At 37.9% G+C, this 23,863-nt stretch overlaps 2 protein-coding genes across 3 annotated transcripts in view; both read left to right on the plus strand.

Annotated features, from left to right (window-relative positions):
* The first annotated feature begins 331 nt into the window (after positions 1–331).
* LOC145784226 (uncharacterized) lies at positions 332–13,212 on the plus strand. The gene is made up of 11 exons (XM_082596006.1): positions 332–444; positions 768–943; positions 1,934–2,086; positions 2,321–2,506; positions 3,035–3,174; positions 4,935–5,023; positions 5,779–5,858; positions 9,497–9,547; positions 9,788–9,936; positions 11,352–11,477; positions 11,943–13,212. Exons 1-11 carry the CDS (start codon positions 397–399, stop codon positions 12,110–12,112), a joined length of 1,368 nt encoding a protein of 455 aa, XP_082452132.1. The 5' UTR covers positions 332–396; the 3' UTR covers positions 12,113–13,212.
* Positions 13,213–17,974: 4,762 nt separating this feature from the next.
* The window catches only part of LOC145784309 (uncharacterized), a 64,811-nt gene continuing 58,922 nt past the window's right edge, over positions 17,975–23,863 (plus strand). For both annotated transcript variants that reach the window (XM_082596104.1, XM_082596103.1), the window contains exons 1-7: positions 17,975–18,162; positions 18,705–18,752; positions 19,465–19,637; positions 20,188–20,340; positions 20,872–21,057; positions 22,414–22,499; positions 22,713–22,852. In XM_082596104.1, the coding sequence (XP_082452230.1) occupies positions 18,115–18,162; positions 18,705–18,752; positions 19,465–19,637; positions 20,188–20,340; positions 20,872–21,057; positions 22,414–22,499; positions 22,713–22,852 (834 nt within the window). In that variant the 5' untranslated portion in view covers positions 17,975–18,114. The remainder of the gene's footprint in view (positions 18,163–18,704; positions 18,753–19,464; positions 19,638–20,187; positions 20,341–20,871; positions 21,058–22,413; positions 22,500–22,712; positions 22,853–23,863) is intronic.

The following is a 23,863-nucleotide window of genomic DNA, read 5'->3' on the forward strand; positions in this document are numbered from 1 at the left end:
TAAGGCACACCCCAAAACCGAACCATCACCGCTTAATCTTGAGGTTTCTTTATACACAAAGTAGGGCGCTTTACCGACTGAGCAATAAACTCTCTTTAACTGTCGGGCTCTTTTGGGTACATTTTCCCCCTGACACAAACTTTTAGTTTGGACACTAGCCATTATCTCATCTTATTTTTCATCATATACATGTTCTGACAGATCAAATACTGTATAACCTGCTTCATGAAAACATGTTTGAGCGTTTTTAGTTCTAGAGTTGCATTTGTTAATTTGACCAAGTAAAAAAATCGTTTTTTTTTTCATTCTGTTTAATCTCTTTATACTGTTTAGCTCGCATGGTCTTCAATTTAGCACAAAGTTATATTTTTATACTGAGTAGCCTAAATTTTTGTTATGGCTCTGCGTCGTTTACTTTCAATTGTAATTTTCCTGGCTTTTGTGGTAAGTAGGCTAATATAGGCTACAACTTTTCGATTTCCATTGCATTAAACACGACTATGGCTTGATAAAGGTTAACTGCTTTCGTGTATTGCATTGATGTAATATCACGCTAAATACTGTGTATAGCAGTTGTAACATGCTCAAATCTAAACATCAAAGTATTGTTTTCTTTACTGTGTGGGTTTTCTACGCCCATCTAGTAGGCTAATTTAGCCAGTGGTTGGTGGCAGCCTAGCCGTAGTCTTTCTTTTTTACACTTTTATCGCAGCTGATGTAGCTTATTGCTTAGTCTATAATCTTCCAATTATTTTTTTTAAACAAAGAACCCGCGATCCGTGGACAATGGAAACTCGCTTCCTCGACCCCAACAAGAAGACGCCTGCCCACACCTACTGAAGCCCGAGGGAAGTATGATCCAAGTATATGCCATAAATATGAATGGCACAGAGCGACAATGCTGTGGGTGCCCCGCAGGATATCGAGTTGCAGGACTTTGCAGGTAAACCAGCCTAAATGAGGTGTAGGCAAGTGTTTATTTTGGGTCATATCACAAGAAAAGAAAAATTAGAACACGCTGCTTTTTGTGTAAAAGATCAAAGACAAAAATATCACGTGAAAAACAGGGTCTCACAAAAACAGAGTCTCACTTTTCTCAACAACCTTGAAGGTCACTTTCATGTTATAACTGGAACAATTTTTGATACAATCAAATACTGGAATAAATGAAAGAACTATGCATGAACGCCCAGGCGCGAATCTAAGAGTTTTTTTCGGGGGGGGCCAGAAAATTTGAAAATCAATTAAAAAGAACGAAAAAGCTAAACAGATATAAACAATGATACTACGACATATACGATATGCTAGAAAATAGACATTAAAACAACCATTTTCATCAATTGTGATGCCGAGGGACTAATATCAGCTGTTTAGAAGCATATCAAACCATTTGATGCGGAAACATACAACTTTTCACAAAATTTCGGGGGGGGCCCGGGCCCCCCCCATAAATCCGCGCCTGTGAACGCCTAAGCCTGGAACAGACATAGTACACGAAGAAGAAGGCTATTGGCAAGTCGGTCTTTCTATCGGTCCATAATCACTTCTTTTGTTGTGGCCTTATTATGATTTCTGAATAATTTACACTCTACCGTATGTAAGATTGATGGTTGATTTCACATTGCTTGGAATTGACAAATTTATTCAAGTGTGGTGTTTGACTACAGCTTATTTAACGTTTTATATAGGATGCAGAACTCACTGACGTGAGTAAAAATGCCTTCAAGCCTGAATTGTTTGTCACACAGTAATAAGGAATGTCACAATGTCTGCGAGTAGTCTATGCTAAATCGCAATAAACATAACGCCCAGTGACCGTTTACAGAAGTTAGGTCATGGACAAGAAGCCAGACCGAAATAAGTCGTAGCAGTGCGTACAATAGTCTTATTTATACCTTCATATAATCGGCATAATTAAATATGTTTTCTGCAGCCCAGGCGAACGTACCACAACCTATTGTGAAACGTGCCCATCTGGCACGTACATCGCGGCCATGGCGCATGACAGACAGACTTGCACAGTGGACGACCTGGATTGTCCAGAAGGAATGATCAAGATCGAAGCTGGTTTCGATTCTCCGGCTAGGTAAGTAACCTTTCTTAACTTCTGTGGGTTGCAGGTTGCAGCTTAGGACTTTATTCAAAACTCCCTGGTTATAATTTACAAATATATTTGAAGGACACAAGAGATGTAGATTACTTTGATACCTGTAAGGCCTGTAAGTAAGCAGTATATATAATTATACTATATGGTAGGCTATATGGTTACAAGTAGCCAAACATTGCACAAATGCACAAGGAAACATTTTTTTCAATCCAGGTGCGATTGTCCAAGCGGGCAGTTCAAAACAAACTCTGATACGTGCCAGCCCCATTCCCCCTGTCCACCTGGGGAGGGTGTTGACTGTCTCGGCACCCCGGAAAGAGACACGACTTGTAGAAAGTGCCCTTCCGGTTACGAATCTCAAAATACTTCCGCGAAGGATGTTTGCATTTTAAAATCAAAGTAAGTATGTGTTTTTTATGTGTAGCCATGGCCACCTAGGTGGCCATGGTGTAGCCAACTTAAAATTGTGTGCAGCGATGCTGTAGTTTCACCAAGTGGCCGTAAATTGCACGCTTTTGAAGTTTTACATTATTAGCCCACACTGAATGCTGTTAGTAATAATGTTATGGTCTTATTAATTGTCGCTCTACAATAGCTAAGGTCTTTTAGCGACAGAGTTCGTTTTTAATGTATCAGGTTCAGAATGGCTGCCACCACATTATTACCCGACTTATCCTTACTGCGTTATGCAAGAAAGAACGCAAACAGTACAGTTTTTAAAGTCTTCTGTTTGACCAGACCTGGAACCGATCTCAGATCTCCCAGCACCAGTGCCCAAGGCGAAACCACTAGGCCACTGAGCCGAGTGGTTTCGCATGCTGGTGTTGTGTTTTGCGCTAGTTTTAACTTTATTAAACATTTCTACGTTTGTATTTTTTGAGACTACATGGTCAGGTGTACCTATTTTAACCTATGTTTTTGTAAAAGGGATATGCCTTCAGTTACAATACCAATTCCGTACCATAATAGAGCTGAAACAAGCACTGGCGCGCCTAAAGTGTACCATACAACCGAGGAACAGAGCGCCACCAAGGAAAACGATACACCCGAAAAAACTGTAACCTACGGTAATAAAAATTTCATTAAGCGTAGTACAAGTTATCAATGACTAAATTGTTCAAGAAGTAGGTATGCTATTAGCTGAGCCCTACAAACAAACTTTAATTTGTCTTAGCTTCTTAATAATTCGAAATGTGAATTGCTACAATGAAAAGATAGAGTAAGAAATGAATTTCAAGTTTAAATCGAGCTGTAGAGCCAGAGTAAAAGGCTCAAGCTCAAAGCTGTTCGCACTGAAGAAAAATAGGACTGTCCTATCAATTATTCATATTGCTAAGTTACTTTGCAACATGTGGGAGAAAATCAACGCATTGTTTCCTCAAAACCGCGTTTAGTGTTTTCATCACTTTGTTTATATTTCTGCGAGATTTTACAAAATTTAACTCATAAATTTGCTTATGTCCATTTCGACGCATTACTTTCCAAAGTGCGGTGTGTCGCCTACTAATCAAAAATGTTTTGTTGCCGTTGTCTATCAGAGCTTCGTGAAGGTACAAAATAAAAATATGAACAAAGAGCAACGAACATACTACTCGTTGAACCTTTTTACCTTTAACGTGTCGATACTGCTAGTGCTCAAGTTTGTTTTTTCTCAAATGTGTATTACTCTGGCGCGTGGATTTCAATACAAGTTCCACTTGCTGCATTGAAATCCACTTCTGATCCTAGGAATATGTCAGATCGTCGTGAAATAGAAAAGCTGGGTTTAGAAGTCATGTGATGAAAACAAGCTTAGCATGGAAATTCCCTGCTTAGCAAATCCGTTCTTTCTACATTGATTCAACGTCTGCAGACGTTGAATAAATAACAAACAAAAAACAAACGGATATGCTGTCTAGGACAAACGCTAAGGCAAACTTATCAGAATGATCCAACGCTGTTTTGTGCTAGCTGTTATTTGGAAAAGTAGATCAGTCTCCATGGCAAAGTGAAAGGTAAATTTTGCCCTGTTTTTCATCGTCGTGTAGTTTTCAGTGTGGTGGATGACAAAGCATTTTTGCTCAACATTGCTATCCTCTGAAAATTGAATGAGGCTGTTCACCAGGCATTAAATTGTGATAGTGATAGTTTAGCTCAATTTGCACCAGTAGAACATCTCCTATTATTTAATTGCTATCCTCTTGTTATGTCTCGTTTTTTAAATCGAAAAGAGGAACTGCTGTGTTGTGTGTGGCTGAGACGCACAGCAGGCAGTGTTGACTCAATGTCGTAATTCGGGAGCGACAGTATGTTCAGTTGTCGCCGGCAAACATTGTCATTTTAACATTGTTTCAATGCCTAGCGACGTCGAAACAACGTATTAATGACATGTCGCTAGAGAAAAGAAATCATTAACCTCTGGGTGTGGTTGAGACAGTAATTTTGTTGTTGAAGTGGTTAAAATCTATTTTTTGTCGTATTGTTTAATTTGCTGTCGTACTGTGGGTTCGTAGGTCAATTGTTGCATGTTAGTGTTTTGGATAGCTAACTTACTGTTTAGGTTTTCAACAAGATATTTGTGCGAAAACAGAGTTTCCTTCATACACGACAAATGGCCTATAATTCCAGTGTATAAATAGACTGCATATTCGGTTTTTTGTGAAAGCCAAGATATTGTAGCTTACAAATACAGATATTGTCGTGATATAAGTGCTGTAGATTATCATATCAAAGGTGTTTTGCTTTGAAAATTTTGCTTTTGTCGGTAAAATGCAACAAGTAGCCATCAATGTAAATCTTGGACTGCAAAAGCACAATCAACTCAACTATTGTTTTTTTTATACTTTAGTTGGACTTCACTTGATTCCGATAACTCTGATTCCGCTCATCATTGGATTTCTTCTGGGTTTGGGCTTTAAAGAATACCAATGGTGGCAAGTAAGTTTTGATCTTAAAGTTGAAATTGATTTCAGAAGTTTATAATATTGTACCTCAACACTTAAACGGTCATATGGATATCTCTAGGCTGTATTACATTTATTATTTTTAAGGTTCTAGCAACCTTTCCTAGACAACAAGTCAGATCCGATTTTGCATTGATGCAACGTCGGCAGATGTTGTATCAATGTAAAAAGGGACTGACTAATTTGTTATCTGGGTGCTGCATTTTATGATTGTAATTGAAGAAAAACAGGGAAATATGATCAAGTGCTTATTGAATGTGATCTCAGAGTTGAACCTTAATACAAAGTGAAAATCCACTGTTTACTGATGTTCTAACACGCAGTAGTTTAAAATTTGGACTGCAATATAGTTTGAAATAAGATAAGACACCCATCACTGATTTAATGAACAAATGATGAACTACGTACTTGTGGTAGCTGATTAATATTTTGTGATGGTATTTTCTAACTTAATCATAAACACCTGGAATGTGCTGATGCAGTGGCCATTTGAATAAATCTGCTTTTGTCGTTTTTGATATTGTGTCTGATAAGACAAAGCCTTGGAACTCTCGATTGGTTTATGCCAAAATAACATGAAAACGATGTCAAAACTCTTTTGTTCTTTAAAACATTTATAATGTTATAATTTGTCTGTATCACTGTATGTATATATGCGATTTCTAATTTAAAATCTTGCTTGCTTTAACAGCACCTTAATTGAAGTATGTTTTTAATTGATTTTTCCAGCGATTTTGGTCTTGGTTGTCTCACTTCTGCTCATGTACCAATGAAAGCGATGCATCCGCTGATGTCACTTGTCAAGCTAGGTAAGCTAATATAAGTTCAGTGTTGTTCTCTTTCTATTGGATGTGAGGTTCATGTGACAAAACAAAAGTCCATAAACAATCATGTTATCTCGCTTATGTTTACTTTAAAGTATAAATGGCTGTTGGTAAGATAGACGACGAAGTTTAATAAATTATTATCAACACTCTAGATTTAAGATTGGTTGACTAAATATTCTTTGAACGCATGACGAAGGGTGATATTCTTGTCAACACATCGAGGGGTAAAATACAAGATAAATAAATAAAACTGCCAGAATGAAAGGAAGGAAATTCGTATTTCTAAATCAGATGTTTTGAAAGGTCCCGTCTGCAAATCGCTTTTCTTACACAACTTCTCAGTAATCCATTTTAATCTGCTTTATTGTGCATTGCCCAGACATTCTGGTGAGGCTACTTGATTTCTAATGCTCATCACAATATAGATCTGCGTTTGCTTTCTACTTTCATTAGCTTACTTATTGTGCAGACAGCCCTGACATCAACAACATAGATTAAGGCATATCATGACTTTCGCGACGCCATAGTAGCCTATTTATGGCGAAAGTCGCAATGCCACCGGTCGTCAACTCAGCTACAAACCGAACTGGGATTCCGAGTCTGAGAGTCTCTAGCAGATAAGATATGCCGATAACTTGTACTCTATACTTGCTATGCACATTAGTTCTGGTTGCGAAGATTTGTTTCTTCCTGCTTGAGCCACCTCAAGATCTTTAAAAAAATTGGGAAAAAACAAAGCGTTAGTAGTTATGTTGCGATCCTTAAGCCTCACAAACCACCAGAGGATCCAAGAAGCTATCGTGCGATATCCCACCTCTGCGTTCTTTTCAAAATCCTCGAACGTCTCATTTCGTGCTAACTCAGAGATCCACTATTTTGAAGAACGAGCTGGATTTTGGCGCGGAAGATCAACTATGGATCAAGTGACTCCCTGTACTCAAGCCATCGAAGGCTTCTTTTAAACTAAAAGGAAGTCTGTTTTTTTCCCCTATACTTAACAGCTACCTACAGACACTACATGTTACCGCGGCTTCTTGTAAGCTGCTTAAAACCCTTCCAGACAGGAATATGATCAGGTGACCATGGAGCTAATCAGCAAACAAAGTTTTACTTTCACCACTTGCAACACACGGCAAAGCAGATGTGACGGATGAAAAATGACGCTCCACAGGGATCAGTCTTGGATCCAATTTTTTTTAAACAACTAGGCCTACATTTACGACTTGCCAAACACAGTTTCTGCAAAATGTGCATAGGCAAATGATCTCACAATTCTTCAGCATTCAGCATCCCGAGATAACGCATATATTCTGAGCCAAGACACAGCAGAAACACTTTCATCTTAACACCAAAACTCAGCAAAGTCAAAACGGTGGTGGAAGCTTTCTACCTACTCAACAGGAAAGCTAATCGTGAGCTAAATATTAATATCAATAAAAGGTTACTGTAACAATGCTCTAAGCCAAAGTATTTTTTGAAGCACATAAAGGTTGCTAGCTTAAAGCTATCACTTGGTGTCACTATGCAAAATCTGTCTTGATTTGCTGAAGCGTTTGGCACGTTCCAGATAGGGAGCAGGAGCTGATACACTACGCACAGGAAAACTTGCTGTTGTCCATTCTTTATTATTCTTCTTCTCTAGTTTGACGTGTAGTGGCTTTGATTGGTGTAGTAGCTCGTGCAGCCAAGATTTCTTCATTATAGTAGGCTACTGCTCAACCTCCACTATCACAACATCGACGCTGCCATCAACTGTATGTTTCCCTGTTGGCTGTGACCGAATGTTTGCTTCCTACAGCAGTGGACAGCCTCCTTATACAGTATTTGCGGGCATTCAACCGGCTGAGCATTGCCGCGATGAAGCTACTTTGTCGATCGATTGGCAACCACCAGAACCAAATCCTCTTCTTCATTCCAAGCAAAAGTTTATGCTGCGGTACTCCAAATGAGCATGTTTGTCTAGTAAATTCAATACAACTTTTTGTGTTAGTCGCCGAACTTCTGCTCAGCACAGTTGACAAACAAAACACCTCTGTGGCTAACTGGGATGACCAAAAATATAAACCATACTGGAGAAACAATACAAACCAGCTGCGTTCCTTTTTCTCCGTTGACCTGTCCCTATGGAAAAAGGCGTAGGTACACCTCTACCGCCATCGCATGGACGTCGGGCGTTTCGCGCAGCTGTGTCGGTTTACCAATGTGGAATGGCATCTTCTTTCAGTGAGTGTGGCGTTCAGAAACAAACCGCAAGCCACATCATCAATGACTGTACCATCTTACGTACATTAATGATCAGAAGAATTGTCCAATCTTACATAAAGAGGCTAAAGACTAGTTACTTTCCAGCAGGCTTTCAATGTAAGTGAGAAAACGTTGCTAACATGCAGAGATTTTTTTCAGAGGCGTATTATTTTTCAGAGGCGTAGACTTTTTGTTTACGCTAACGCTTGCGGCCACATTTTTTTGGATAGTTGGCGCTTGAGGCTATGTCGTAAAGTTTTCGCGTTTTTTTAGCGCATTGCGTCAACGTATACTTTTTAATGTCTTGGCTGTTGTTTGCATTTTTTTTTATTAAACTTTCCAAATTTTAAATAAGTTGAAAGAATGTATTCAATGGGCATAGACATATTGAAACCAAAACGCAGCAAAATGTCAGATGAACACTTTCAGATGCTTGTGTTTCTTCGTGGAAATTCAAAATAAAACTTGTTTGTTTAGAGTGGTTTATACCGTGTGAATGTTTGGCACCTAGCAAACAAAATGAGTTTACGCTAGTGCAGGGGTCACCAAACTACGGCCCGAGGACCGAATCCGTCCGGCGAACTGATTTCATCCGGCCCGCCACGTGCTGCAGAAATTACAGCTGCACTACAATTCTGTAGGCCTACAAGTGCTTCCCTTGGCATTAGCAACCGTCTTTGGCTTTGCCTTTTTGTGTAATAGAGACATCTTTGTTAAAATTGTTCGTTCTTATAGTTCGTTGTTGTATGTTGAATTTGTACATTTTTCCACCAGGCAGCCTACATGTTGGTGTTCTGTTTTTATCATTAGGCCACCACAAATGCGGACAGCCTAGGCCAAATTTGGAAAGATGTAGCCTAATGCTTTTTCAAGAGCACGATGCCCTGTAGTGTATCACAGCAAGAGATAATTGTTCCAGCAACTTTTCGATTTTCATCACAACTTTGCTATTCCACCGCTGGCTTTGTTATTTATTGTGTTCTATTCAAGTCCATGGAGATTCTAAATAGTGGTATATCTTTTTGCAATTTGCATGCGCCCGCAGCTGTTAATCTCGCAGCAATCCGGCCCTCAGAAAAAAAAGTTTGGTGACCCCTGCGCTAGTGTATGCGCTGACGCTGACGCCGCCAACTTTTTTTACAAGTTGCGTTGACGCATACGGCGTATGATTTTTCGGACGTTTGCGTTTACGCTGACGGCGTCAATATTTTTTGTATGCGCGTACATTACTGCTAACATGTGATGGTAAAAGAGAAGACTCTTGGCCACAAAGGCTAATACCAAAAGAAGGCAACATTATAAAAGTGTAACATTTGTTGTACAGTATTTTACGTTTTTGTCTACTAAAATTCTCATAATTTCACTTTGTATTTCAGGGGTATGGATAACAGATATGAAGACGATAATAGCAGTGACTTTGAATCTAAGTAAGTAGACTAAGAATGAAAATAGGAAAACAGCTACTTTTGAATGAATGAAATGTTTAAATTATTCTCCATGAGTTTTTAAAAAGGCTTTTTGAAGTGTTTATCTCAATTTTTATCGTCTAGTTAGTGAATTATATTGTGCTACAACTGCAAGGCTTTGTAAGAGTGTATGTTGAATATAACTTGTATTGTTATGTATTATGCTGAAATAAGCATGTCATTACTTTCCTTCTTATCCAGTAAGAGTCTACTGCACGAACAAGGTAGCGGAGGTGTTATGACGTCTAGAGCCGCAAATCAAAAGTTTCAGCAAAAAAACACCTCTGTAGCCTCACCCGTTTCACCTCCCGAATCACCACCCCAACCAAGAAGCGCACACGACCACACAAGTAAGAAACTTCCTACAAGCTGAGACGTGTTTCGAAAGAATAATGCTTTACTTTGCTTTGGTTTATGAGCATTCAAGAGAAAGGCAGTGTTCTTGAGTCAATATTAAAATAATCCAGACAGCAAATCAGTTCATTTTTACATTAATTTAACGTACCCAGACGTTGAATCCAAGTAAAAAAAGTGCTAACTTACTGGTTGCGTATTTGCTTCGCTAAACTTTTGCAATTGCCAGTTGCGCATTTAGAAAAACAATTTTGCTGGGATTAGAGCCATTGAGAGCACGATTTGGGCCCCGTACCATTGAAACCTTCTAGCCCCAAATGAAGATAATTCTAGGAAAAACGCAGGATATGCAAAGAATACTCGGTCGTTTGTTGAAGTTCCTGGGTCTCTTGGAAACGTCACGGACCCCTAAAATTATTCTGGGCCCAGATTCAAAAGTAGTCTACCCCCTGGATCCCCTTGTCAACTCTACTGGGTGAGATGCCATGACACAAAGTTTCAAGATAAAATGGTCAATTTAAAAGTTGAGATCCGAAAACATAGACATGTTAAAAAAATGTGTGAAAGAAATTTTCTGGCTAATAATGTTTTTTATCAAATCAAAGTTAGAGGTCTATAAAAATTGGAATAATGAGGTTTGATAAATTAAACCTGTATAGCCCCCTGCGGTTCTGCTTAGATCTTTTTAACTTTTGTGGAGACAACAAAATCATATACGTAGTAAAGAAGCCCAGACCTCGTTCTCGGATCATTTCCGCCGCATCGTTGCCCCCGAAATGTCGTTGCAGACTTAGCCTTACAGCTAGGTATGGGCGAATCATTTGCTGTCCGCCACAGTTCCCCAGTTCAAAATCATTTTTAGTTCAACTTTGCGTAACCGCCGGTTAAGTTAATATAATACTTGAGCGAAAAACCAAAACCAGAAACTGTCTAAAAAATTGTGAAAAAAGCAGATGAGACTGTGACTTGTGGTCACGTGACCAATTTTCTGGATCCACTGCTGTAGGCTATATTGAACACTGTTGCGCTAATGACAATGCCGCTATAGAGCTTGTCGTGTGGTTAGCAACAGGCAATGTTTTTAAATGTTGTGGCTTGGACTGATCAGCGCATTTATTTGATGTAAATGTATGTTTGATTTTTTGCACATTGTTGAGGACATCAGTCCTTCCTTGTGGATGAAGCGTCCATTCATCGTCAATTCATCATTCATCATCGTCGTCATCGTCAGTTCAATTCATCACCAAACATTAATGCATCATTTATCGCTTGTATATTGTTTAATTGTAATGTTTATTTCCTACAATAGACGTGATTATTTAGCGTAGCTTTGATTCAACAAAGAAAAAAATACATATACGTAAAAATTGCATTTGGTAACATTTTAATACAAATCTATATGTATTTTAAGTGGAGCGTCTCCCGCGTGCTCTCAAAAATGATATTCGTAATCCTGCTGAAAACGACTTCTATCGCCACTTCAGCACCTCTAGCTACAACAATCAAAATGAAATATATCTTGGAGAACTGCATAAAAGTAAGCTTGCACTCTAGTTAATGTTGTGACAAAGCAAACACCAACAATGCTGTAAAAAATAAAAATCAGTCATCCATGAAAGTTTGCTTTGTCAATTTTCACCAAACGTAATATTTGCTCCTGGAAATTAAACTTAACAAGAGAGCAAATGCAATAAAAAGATAAGATGTATATTGTATATGGCTAATAATACACCCGTTTTAATCCTAATACAGCAAGTGAGACTTACGTTATTTATAGAACATGATACCACATTTGCCTTTGCAATTATCACGCAAAAGTTAGAAATGTGATGACACTCTTGTAAGTGTTCTTGGCAAACTTTGATGGTTGTGTGGGAAGCAGTAACAATTTATCTATCATTGTGATTTAAAATTTACTTAGCGCTGCATCCGCATTGGTAACCGTGTTTGAACTATATCAATCAAAAAAAAGGAAACCAACACAGCATTGTTTTTTTACCAGATATCAAATGGACGAATGAAAGATTTTGTGCTATTTTCCAGAAGTTAATGGAAACCTGCAAAAGCGACAAATTTAATCCTGCTACGATCCGTGAGTATTTTCAAGGGATTCCAAACCACCATTTGGCTGGAATTGTAGAGCGCGAAATGGGTGTCTTTACCAACTCCTAAAGGACGACTTGCTCCAGTACATGGAGAAAGAAGAGAGTTTCTCTGAATGAGAAATTTGAAGATACAAAAGATCTGATCTACTTATATACGTCATAAAAAGAAATTACATGCTAAAGAAGTTATTGTTGAGTGATTTCCGAAACGGAAACTTTCCGAGCAAGGGGATGTTGATGAAGTCAGGAAACAAATCCGCAAAGTTGAAGACTACACAGGAATAGATAATTGGATAAGGTTTTAAGAACATGGAGGAGTCGATGATAATGTCCTTTGAATTCCAAGAAGCGAAAAGAAACTGTTTTATAAACGTTAGTTTGCCTGTGTTTACTGTGCTTGTAGAAGTTGTTATGTATACACAGTTTTTTCTATTCAAATTAGTTTTGTGTCTGAAGGGGGTTGATATTTTAAACTACAGTATTTGAAACTGATTATCCCGTTTTGGCATCAAGCGCGTAACGTTCGCGTTTTATCGCTTCTGCCTTTTTCTAGACCTGCTATGTTTGGCATATATTGTTTTGTGAGGACTGAAGAATGGACTGAAGAATTGTTGGATATGCTAGAGATGAGAGAGACCATAGACCAACTGGCAAGGGCAAATGGAGTAAGATGGTATGGACATGTGATAAGGAGGGAGGAAAGAAGTTTTCTTAGAAAGGCACTAGATTTAAAGGTGGATGGGAAGAGGAAACGCGGTCGTCCAAGAAGAACGTGGAAACAACAAGTGAAGGATGAATTTAAAAAAGTCGGACTGAAGGAGGAAGATGCAAGGGACAGGGTGAAATGGAGAAAAGGGATTAAAACAATTGCTGCGCGGAAACAATCGGCCACCCCCACTAGTGGGGAACAAACCGACGATGGATTATGATGATGATGATGTTGTGATGGTCAGAAATAGAAGCAAACTTAACTGAACTAACATGAAAGCTTAGATCGGGCATTTCATCTAAGTGTTTCTGCGATTTTGCCAATCAGTATTATTGAGCGAATTGTGTTGATCAACTAGCATGGCTTCATATTTATGTACACAACTACACATCAAAACATTTCGGCACAACATAAAAACTTTATGAAGTTGGAGGGGTAACCATGTTGACTACACAAGTTGTATAGAAATAGAGCAAAGCGCATGCCATTAGATGTTAAATGTAAGAAATGTGTCGTTTAAAACAATTCAAAAAATGCAATCGTTTTTAAACCACATAAGACCAAATTGTCAAACTTTGTTTTAAAGAACGTTCCACAGAAGCTCGAAACTATGTTTGGCGCGTTTCAGGCTGCTTTGCCTCATCAATCTTTTTTCGCAATGTTTATTTAGACAATAATGTGTGGTGCTCTTCAATTTTCTTGGTAGAATCGTTAGTCAATCGGACTTCGCTTTACTTATGCTTTATGTCCATGTAGCATCACAATCACTGTATAACATTTCCTGGCTGTGCTCATACAATTGCACATTCACGTTGTTGCAACAGACATAGACAACAAATATGATGATTTAAAAAAAATGAAATGCTTATTGTTTGAATAGTCTTTGCAAATTATTTAGAGCTGGTCCACTTGGCGCAAAGGAATCTCCTGGTTGTACAGTATATGAAACTAGCAGACATCTGTTGGACTTAATGAAGTGTTTTTAGCGGAAAACCTTTAGGCACTTATATAAGTTACCACTGTTGTAAAATCTAGTTTGAATTGTTTTGTTAAGGAATTTTCACGCAATTAATAGAAAAATTTCCTGCAGTTCATAGAGAATTGTTGAAATGGATTATTATCTTTAATTGATAAATTTTTCTTCACAAAATCTCTGAGTGTACGCGGTGATGTTCATTTCCTTACGCTTGTGCACAATGGCCGTCTGATGCTGCTTTCGTTTACAAAATACACACCGAATCAGCTGTAAATTTTGCTCGCTTTTTTATTCGCTTTTGCCAACTTTCCGAAATAAATAAACATCTGCTTTACTACTAACCCAATCATTGTTCGTGTCACATAACATAGTTATTAAAAAATAAGATGGGTAGAAATTGATGTGGCTGCATCGCAGACAGCAAACCAGTCGTTTTTACATTGATTCAACGTCTGCAGACGTTAAATCAATGCAAACAACGACTTATTTGCTGTCTGGGATGGTACACTTCCATTCATTGTGATCAGATCATCGCTGTTGATTTGAAATGCAATTCAACTCGCTGAATGAGATTTTATACCTGTTATCTTGATCTGTTGGAATTCGAGTTTAGGTTTGCTTAGGGAAGTTTATCCATGAACTTATTAAGGCGTCAATCCCCAAAAAATGAAAGACGCCTTATTCGAGCTTCACCCTAGTTTAGGGCATAAGTTGTGATTGCATATCCATGTTATCTTGAGCTGGAATCGAACTTCCAGCTTGACAGGAATTGTGGACGTCCTTGACTTGGAGTCGAACCTCTGCCGAGATTGTATTGCGGCGTCTAGTAGGCTTATGCCGTTCTCGGTTACGCAATTGAAATCCAGTTTTGTGTAGAAGCTGGACCACAAAGTTTAGTTTAAAATTGAAATTAGGTTTCAATTTTTTTCATGACACATGATTTATAGTAGGGTACATCATTGACGTTATGCCTAGTCTTGAATAATCTTTCAGGGAAGTTTTGTATATCCGTCTGCGGTGTCCCCACCATACTGTAGCATAATATAGTAGGCTAGGTTGGCCTAGACACGGCGCATGTTACTTTATACTTCTATAAACTCTGGAATAGGTTAATTAAATTGCTTCTTGAGTTTGAGGCCGCCGCAGATCACGTTGTAACATCCAGGCGCAGCAGCCAATGGATTGTGTGTTCACCGAGCGTTGTGAGGTCCACATATCTGTCCTGGGGTCGATATACAAGACAATGGTAGATAATGTGGTGTGCAGTCTAAGAATCTGAGCCACACGCACAAGATGGTAAATCGGCGAGGCCCCTTTGGTACCTGTTGCTGTTAAAACGGCCCACCCCAGTCCGCAGGCGATTGAGCTTCACCATTCCTTCCGAGGTAGTTCTGCTCCGGCCGCCTCCGGGTGGGATGTTGGTAAATTAAATTGCGAAAGGTCCGGTGCATTAAATAGCTGACTACTGTAGGTCCGGTAAATAAATTGCTGACTACTGTACTTCGATGAGCAATATATTTTACTTTGACGTTTGTATTACTTTTTCCGTTTTTCAGAGACACAAAAATTTGCACTTTTTATATCTAAGCTACTGCTCAAAACACTCGATTCCGATGAAGCTGGTAAGGTCAATAAAATGATTGAGCGACAAAGCGGGCGAAAGATTTTTGTAAAACAAAGAAAAATTACACGTTTTTGTCTCGATTTTGGGTGGGGCACGCAATCAAGTGCTCTCCCAAGATCCGCTACTGTTTGTACGATCAGTTGAACAACATGACTGCTAGAAATAAGATTGAAATGCTTAATTGCTTAAGTCTAGCTTCACAGGAGAACATTACCGCAGAAATGGCATAAAATTATGGCTACATGAAGGAAATGCCGAAACAACGAAGCGAAAAGTGATGCATTGAGCGAACTGAACAGCTGAAGCCAACTTTATTGCAAACCGACACAAAAGTTGCTGCGGACGGCGGTTGGTCTAAGGCTAATGTAGGCAACCAAAGTAGTTCAACAAAGCATGCATGAAATTCATTTTTTCCGGACCTTTTGCAATGTAAAGTATCATAGCATCCAATAATAAAGATTTTGCAACGGCTGAATCGATGCACTGCATGCATTGCATAAGCTGTTTAATCGGTTTTGAAATGGTTTTGAATCAAGGTGAAGTGCAAACAGTTTTTTATCAGTTTTAGTTGTGCTAAAATCACGTTCTCCACTAATTGTTGAAAATAGTTAAGTTTAGATTGATAAGTTAAAACATTTCTCATTTATGTAAAGTAGTAGCCTACTGTATATTAAGGTAAAGTAAAAGAGCACTTGTTTCATTTCTTTATATTATTATAAAGTTATTACAATTTTATTTTAGTAGCAAAATGGCCCCCCTCAAAGTAAAAATACAAAAAAAAACTACTCGTTTTTCCTTTACAATATTATGCTAGGGGGAAAGTTGCCCGACTTCCCACCCTCTCGGAGCCCCTGGTTGGAGCATGAGGATCTCACTGGTACCGGGCCCAAATTATCCTCTCAATGGCCCTGTGCCTATACCACTAAACTCCGGGTAGTGGTACGTAGTTGAAACATTATGCAAGCAAAATACTTCATCAAAACAAGGGTATCTACAGCTATAATTAATTGTAGATATCAAAAATCAAAACAAATGGAATTCATACCATACCATCGATCATAAAAAACCATACCATCGATCACCTTGCCATCGATTAAATTCGAATTTAATTTATATATCGAATTGTAACCATCAAAAACATACTAAGAACTTTTTATATGGACCTTCACTCACCAAGCTAGATTCTAGCGTTTGTTTGTCTTCGGAGACTGGAAAAGCGGATTTTATTTGCCAAGTTTGAACGGCGTCTTACCAATGGTGGAAGGTTACTATCGGTCGAAACAGTTGTCCTCAACTCAGGCCACTTTGGTATCAAAGCAAACAGCAATCTTGTGCTTGCGGTGAACGTGAACATTGCCTGATGATAACTAGTTCCGCTTCAGCTATCAGCCATAGACTATTTGTGAAAGCAGTCAGCACCAGTCGAATGTTATTGCGCAGCGTTTGGTTAAATTTCAAGAGAAAAAAGTCAAGTTATAACTTAGATTTTGAGCATGCTTATTGTTTCAATGCAGTTGTTGGTTTTTAATTTTGTTTGCCCTTTTGCATGATGGAACAAAAGTGAAACAGGCAGTTGCGTACGCAGGGGGAGGGCCATTGTTGTGCCATGCTCTCCTCCAAAAATGTTGATTTTTTTAACGTTGTTGTGATTGTGTAGTGCAAATATGTTATTGTTCAAGAGTGGTCTTGAGTAGCAGGGTCGTATTAACCGCCCCTCGTTCTTGGGGAGAGGGAGATCACAGCTGTTTGGGGACCCACTAATTTTTGTTTTGTTTAATAACAATTGAATCTAAAAATACAATGACATACACATTACGGTACGCAAAGACAGTGAGAGTTAACATTTCACCAGCAAATGGCCTCGGCTATTTTAAAGTTTAATCAGACTATACTGTAAAGTAGCGTTAGGCTTACTCTTGATAAAAAAAATGTCAAATTATATCGAACGCTCCCCTCTTCCAGTAAGAAATCCTGCGTACACTGAACGTACCGTCAATACGCGTGTTTCACTAGGTTGAGTAAGCTAACTGCGTCGTCTACGTAAAACATTATATGCGACGTCAACAGTGTTAGATCACATATTTTGCATTCAATGCAAAAGTTATCTAAATGAGCAAACTATAGTTGCTGCAAATGGTAGGCTTACCTTACACAATATAACTTACTATTGGTTATTAATTATTGGCAAATGGGTGTTATTTCAATTCGTTTTCGTTTCGATTCGAAAAAAAATTTAAATGCCCCTCCCCCTTTAGAAAATTCTGCGTACGCCACTGCAAACAGGCCAATGCAAAATAAAGTTTTGCTTTGCAGCGCTCGCCAAACGTGAATAGCGATAAATAGACGTAACTATGTACGGTATAGCTTTCCATCTTCAATAACATCGAGGAACCAGAACAAAGGTTGAGATACAGCAGCGTCCATTTCATTCCTTATAATAATGCCATGGTTTATTTATTGTTGTTCTACAACTGCCAATGTCTTTTCGTGACAGGAAATACTTTCAACTCATAATTTTTTTTTAATTTTTAATCAAAAGTTTTCACTCTTAATTTTTGTATCAGTTTTACAATGTAAGTTTACCCTGTAAATTGAATGTAAAACACTTTCCAGAGAGCAGACGATGCATCACTGTATAAAGATTACATTTCGTTCACTGGGTTAGAATTACTGTTTTTGTATAAATAAATTTAACTTTAACTTGTTTAGTCTTTTTTGTATGTGATTTTATTTCAAGTCATTAACGCAGTGCTCGGAGACATGCTACGATTGTTGGAGATTGTTGTCTTCTATATTATAACCTGTATGGTGAGAAACTTTTTTTTTACTTGAAGTATAGGCCTAATTTTCTTTCATTTTTAAGCGCTCTCTCAGAGAATCTTAGAAATAGGCTGCGGCGTCAGTATATGCAATTCACTGCAAAGAATAAAGGGAATCACGTACCAGTGTTGTCAGATGTTCTTACAATTTCTTGAATAAATGCTGTTGTAAAACATTGTTAATTTGAAAATCAGTTTTGTTACAACATATCGAATCAGATTTTCCTATTTGTTCCGTTTTTTTTTCATTGATAATAATTTATTTTTGAGAATCCTCGCCTATAAGCTACTGATGTTTGTTAAAAAAATATCCGTTGTTTTAACTTCCTGGTATAACAAACACGGATTTCGAAAAATAACTTGGTGATAGGCTACCGGTACCTAAAATTGATTTCTAATACTGAAACTGGTAATCATGCTGCATATTTTGTAATGAAAAGTTTAAATTTAAATATCTGGCATCCTTAATTATTATATTTAACTTTTGTTGACATTGCTTTGTACAGCCAGTGATGATTTATCTTTTCTCAGAGCATCTGGATGTGGAGTGAAGTTGAAGGAGGACCCCATTCAATCCGGGTAAATACAATCATATAAGCTACGAATTAGATGTGTATGGTTTCAATTTTTTCCTATTTTTGGTGACTTTTCTATGTGGCTAATACCACCTACGGTATAACCTACAACTGGTAAAACCTTCGTGAAAAAAAGCAGTGTTTCGGCAAAAAAAATGAAGAAAACACGGCATTGTCCTTTAAAAATCGAATTAGATGCAAATGCACCATAGCAAAAAGACAATGCATTGTTTTCTTTAAGTTTTTGTTCTCCTAAATAAAATCACCTGAACCCAGGTTCACAAGTAGGTTACCCTATGGAATGCTTGTCAAAAATACTGGAGAATGATAAAAACGTATCAATTATAAAGTAGGTTTTGCATTAGTTCACTGTTCAGAAAAGCCTCATCAAATATACCCTACAATGAAAACATCACAGAGTAGCATGTTAGTAAACATAGCTGCAGTATAGTGTTAATGGCAATGTTTGATAAAATGCAAATGCATTATTTTTTTATTTCCTTTGTCAAAATAATTATATTTACATCAGATATTGGGCCAGTTTCCATCAAACTGTATGAGACCAAAACTTGAAATTTTTCAAAATTTGCAGCATAAATAAGCTTTGAAAACATTAACTTGGTGTGGTTATATTACTAAACTTGTTACTATGCTACTTTACTAATAATACCACTTCATTAAGATGCGGTGATTTATTGTTTTCATGACAATTGAAGAAACTACGATCAATCAACAAGAACTCCCCCACTAGATCCCCACAAGTAGATGCCTGCCCCCACCTACAGAAACCCCCAGGGAGCACAACCCAACTGTATTTTATGAGAATTGGTGGCACAAACCGTTTCTGCTGCGGGTGCCCAGCTGGATATAAAGTCGCAGGACTTTGCATGTAGCTAAGTCTGGTGGTATAGTGGAATTTATATTAATATTTGAATAATGTCTGTGAAATTGATTGTTATGATTTAACAGGCTGGAGAATTTATATCAGTTTTAATCCAGTATTCTATAAATACCATTTGTTAGTAATACTATAAATACCATTCATACCAGATATTCATAACAAACCATCTCATACCAGAGTGCCCAGTAACCAAGTTTCAAGGAGGATACCTCACAGCCCACCAATGCAACAACATTCTCATGGATTGACTAAATAAAAACTGCTTGGACTTATGTATAGAGTCATACGAAACAACAACAACTACACACCAGATGCCAAATGTGACCGACTGTATGAAACAGCGGTTTCCAAACCTTTTTTCAATAAAACGCTATCTGAAAAACATAAAAAACACAGTACAAAAACGCAAATAAAAGTCCAAAAATGCAAAATTTACCATTTGGCACGTTCATCACTGAAAGGGAGTGTATTTATTATGCTATATTTACCCTACCAACATAAATTCATAATAATTGGCCTAACTAAATGTTTTGTGCAGCCCAGGCAAACTTACTACAACCTATTGCGAACCGTGCCCATCTGGCACATACATCGTGGACATGGCGCATGACAGACAGACTTGCACAGTTGACGACCTGGATTGTCCAGAAGAGATGATCAAGATAGCTTCTGAATTCGATTCTGCTCCACGGTAAATAAACGTTGTTGACGTCAGTTAGTTCAACTAGAACTATTTTAGATTTTGACTTGAAGTATTTGCTTTGAAATACGCGCCCGGCTCAAGATCACGCGGCGCTGGTTCGACTCTCGGGGTGTGCGCTTGAGCAACGCATTTCAAGACTGCTCTCCATTTAGCGGCACCTAGCGAATGGAATAATTCTCCGCCAACAACACTTCAACAATTGGAAACTTCACTCTGTCGATCTCGGTAACTGGCCTTGCGTCAAAAGCCTCTACAAGTATGCGAAACTACCAGGAATAACTTATCAAAGCTTTGTCAGTCCGAGGATAAAGATTCAAAAACCAAACCAATTAAATTGTTGCAAGGTTATCTTTTTTTGGCTGTTTTTATTTTGTTTTTGTGAGTGTGAAAAGTTTTGGGTTTGTGGTATTGAATCGCAATTTTAGTATCTTTAGCAATAACACTGTTTGTTGTAAGTAATGATGTCACATCATTGCTGTTTTATGTAAACATGTAAAATAACTTAATTTTATCAACCAGGTGCGATTGTCCAAGCGGACGATTTAAGACAGACTCGGGTTCTTGCCAGCCCCATACCCCTTGTCCACCTGGAGAGGGAGTTGATTACCCCGGCACCCCGGAAAGAGATACAACTTGTGGAAAGTGCCCCACTGGTTATGAGTCCTCTTATTCTTCCTCGACTGATACTTGTGTTCTGAAATCAGAGTAAATATACTGTACAGTGTACACAAGTTACATGTATTTCTGGACTTTAAGATGCTTCTTATCTAGTTTAACTTTCCCCGCATATTGCGACTGTGCTAAATTATTTTTACTTCGTATAAGCCCGTTCTCGAGCACACTTTAAGGTTTGTCACCCGTGCCTTTTTTAACTCTGTGTTGTGTTACGGCAGTGATTTATTGCTTTAATACCAGAATCAAAGCCAAACTGTACTGACAGAATACAATTTCGCTCTTGTTTGGACCAAGACAATCGTTTTGAGCAGTCCTAACAGTGTATTTGTTTCTATTTGAAACATCTTTGTAACAACTTACCCCTGAAGTTCAACAACGTGGTGCAAAAATTCAAAATGACACCTTGATTTCAATTTTAGTTTACAAACAAAGTATTCAATTTACTAAAAAAGTACACATCGACAAACGATAAAGCAAAGTTCTGAAGACCAACAGAAACAATTTTATTGAAGTTAGTTGTATTTCGACCACAAGATAAAAAACAGAAGTATATTAACTTTTTGCCTCGTTTCCCGCTATACAGTATATTCTATAAACGAATTCAACATTGTTAATAATGGAGTAATCACAATTTTGGATAAAAATCGTCAAGTTAAAAGCTACCAATACTTACAAAATTCAAAAGTTTTTGTTGTTGATTTAATTGCAATCGTTTTTATTCAAAAATTTCACCAGCTGAACGAAGAGTTGGAAATAGCTTGCAATAAATCTGGTTAAGCTTGGTTATTTTATATTTTTATAAACAAAGCTTAAGCTAATACTCAACTGCCAATACTAACCAATATATGGCACACTTGGAAGTCTGTTTCCAGGTTTCTTTTACTCCAGCAAATGTTGTCAGTATGTCGCCTGCTTGTAATAAAGCGCTGACAACAACGCAGATCTAGGAGGGGCATGGCGTTGTATGAAAACTCGCTACTTTAAATACGAGAAGTGTGCAAAAAATTTGGTTTGTGATGGTTTAATGGTTGGAGTTAGCAGTGTTAATTTCGAGATAATGATAGCGTATTATGATTATCCTACGTCAACGCCAAATGTGCCACTGAAAGCTCTACTTGCTTTGTTTTCCAATTGGCGTGAAACATGTTGCGTTGTTTTATTAATTTTTATGAAAAAAAGCTACGACATTTTTTTTCATTTAAACTTCGCAACAGTAATTTTTTTAACACTTTCTTCACTATTTTTTTGAACAATGCAAAAAGTTTTGTAAGTGAATATCATGTCTATTTCAAAAGGAAATTTAGTAATTGGTAACTGATTCAAAAATAACATGTAGATTTACATTCAATAACTATAAAAAGTAAGTGGTCTGCTCTTTATATATAGGAGCAATACACCTGCAGCACCAATAGAAGAAAACGAGGGAAACACAACAAACTCCTTCACAACTGTGGTACACGCCTTAGCTAAAGGTAAGCTTATTGTGGTGAGTTTATTGGCTCGAAGGCAAAGACGTTTTAAAACTTGTACTGAATCTTATTTCTGCTTGGCACTCAAGCATGGAATGGATTCGGGTAATGATGTAGGCCTACTGGGTTGCACCTCTATACGACTCCACAGTCTAACTGTAAGCCCTTATAGGTACTTTGCTGCGCTAATAGAATGATTAATCGTTTTCTTTTTAGAAGCTTATATTGGATTGTGGGATATCGTCATCATATCGTCATCCATAGCGGGTATATTGGCTTTTGTCCTATTTGTGCTTGCAATGATAAAGATATTCCAGGTAGAACGACTAGCAGCAGCCAGGTGCCGATCCTTGAAAGTAAGTTCTTCAATCGGTGCCATGAACGTTTGAGTTTTGATAGCCATAGACATACACAGACTATTTTAACAAAATATCTTGAGGTAAGTCTAATGTTGCGTGCGCACGCCTTGTAGGGGAGACCGGGGCAAGTTGTGCAACGGGGCAAGTTGTGCAATTCCCCGTTTGAAAGGAAATAAAGAGCGTAATGAATCTTTAACGCCATTATTATATTTTACCTATAATGCCTTTAAAGCACGTGAATTGCAGTTATCAGTTTTTTGGGCAGGTTAGGCTTGATCAACGACTTAAGGTGTTTAGGTCTTAGGATCTAAATTCGGATGCAAACGAAATTTTGATTTTTTGGATGCACAATAGAACTAGTCAAACTTTAGCAGTAGGGGTCAGTAGACATGTGATGTAGTTGTATTTTCGCAGGTGAAATTTTTTTGTACATTTGTTAGTTTTCTTGAAATTTTTGTTCTTTAAAAAAAGTGTGAATGGGGCAAGTTGTGCAATTGATGACGGGGCAAGTTGTGCAACTGTAATATGATCGTAATATGTTGCTCAACTTGCCCCTGGCACTAGTGTTGCTCAACTTACCCCATGGTGCTACACAGCTTGCCCACCATGGTGTTGCACAACTTGCCCCGGAAAAATAATCCGGGGCAAGTTGCGCAATCGTTACTTAAACTTGAATACAGTGCAAAATAATAAATAAAACCAACCAGTTTTTGTCTTAAAACTTGGCTTATTAGCATGTTTTTGAAATGCAATACTTGAGTCTTCGAAAAAGTTAGTAAAATAAAAAAAAATTAGATTTAAAAAAAAAACCTGCTCAACTTGCCCCGGTCTCCCCTACACAGTATATAATTATATCAAAAAAAAATTATATATAATTATATATACTCTATGTACGCCTATCCCAGACAGCAAAGTCCCTCATTTTTACATTGATTCAACGTCCGCAGGTGTTGAATCAATGTAAAAATGACGGATTTACTGTCTGGGATAGGCTAACCCATTTCTGTA

Source organism: Aplidium turbinatum, chromosome 15 (assembly GCF_918807975.1).
Source record: "Aplidium turbinatum chromosome 15, kaAplTurb1.1, whole genome shotgun sequence".
Lineage (NCBI taxonomy): Eukaryota > Metazoa > Chordata > Ascidiacea > Aplousobranchia > Polyclinidae > Aplidium > Aplidium turbinatum.

Bases quoted from the DNA above. Each gene is read 5' to 3' on its own strand.
- LOC145784226 (XM_082596006.1), top strand. From the start codon at position 397: ATGGCTCTGCGTCGTTTACTTTCAATTGTAATTTTCCTGGCTTTTGTG. The intron at 9,548-9,787 runs GTAAGTAGACTA...CTTCTTATCCAG, and splicing joins AGCAGTGACTTTGAATCTAA to TAAGAGTCTACTGCACGAAC. The intron at 9,937-11,351 runs GTAAGAAACTTC...ATGTATTTTAAG, and splicing joins AAGCGCACACGACCACACAA to TGGAGCGTCTCCCGCGTGCT.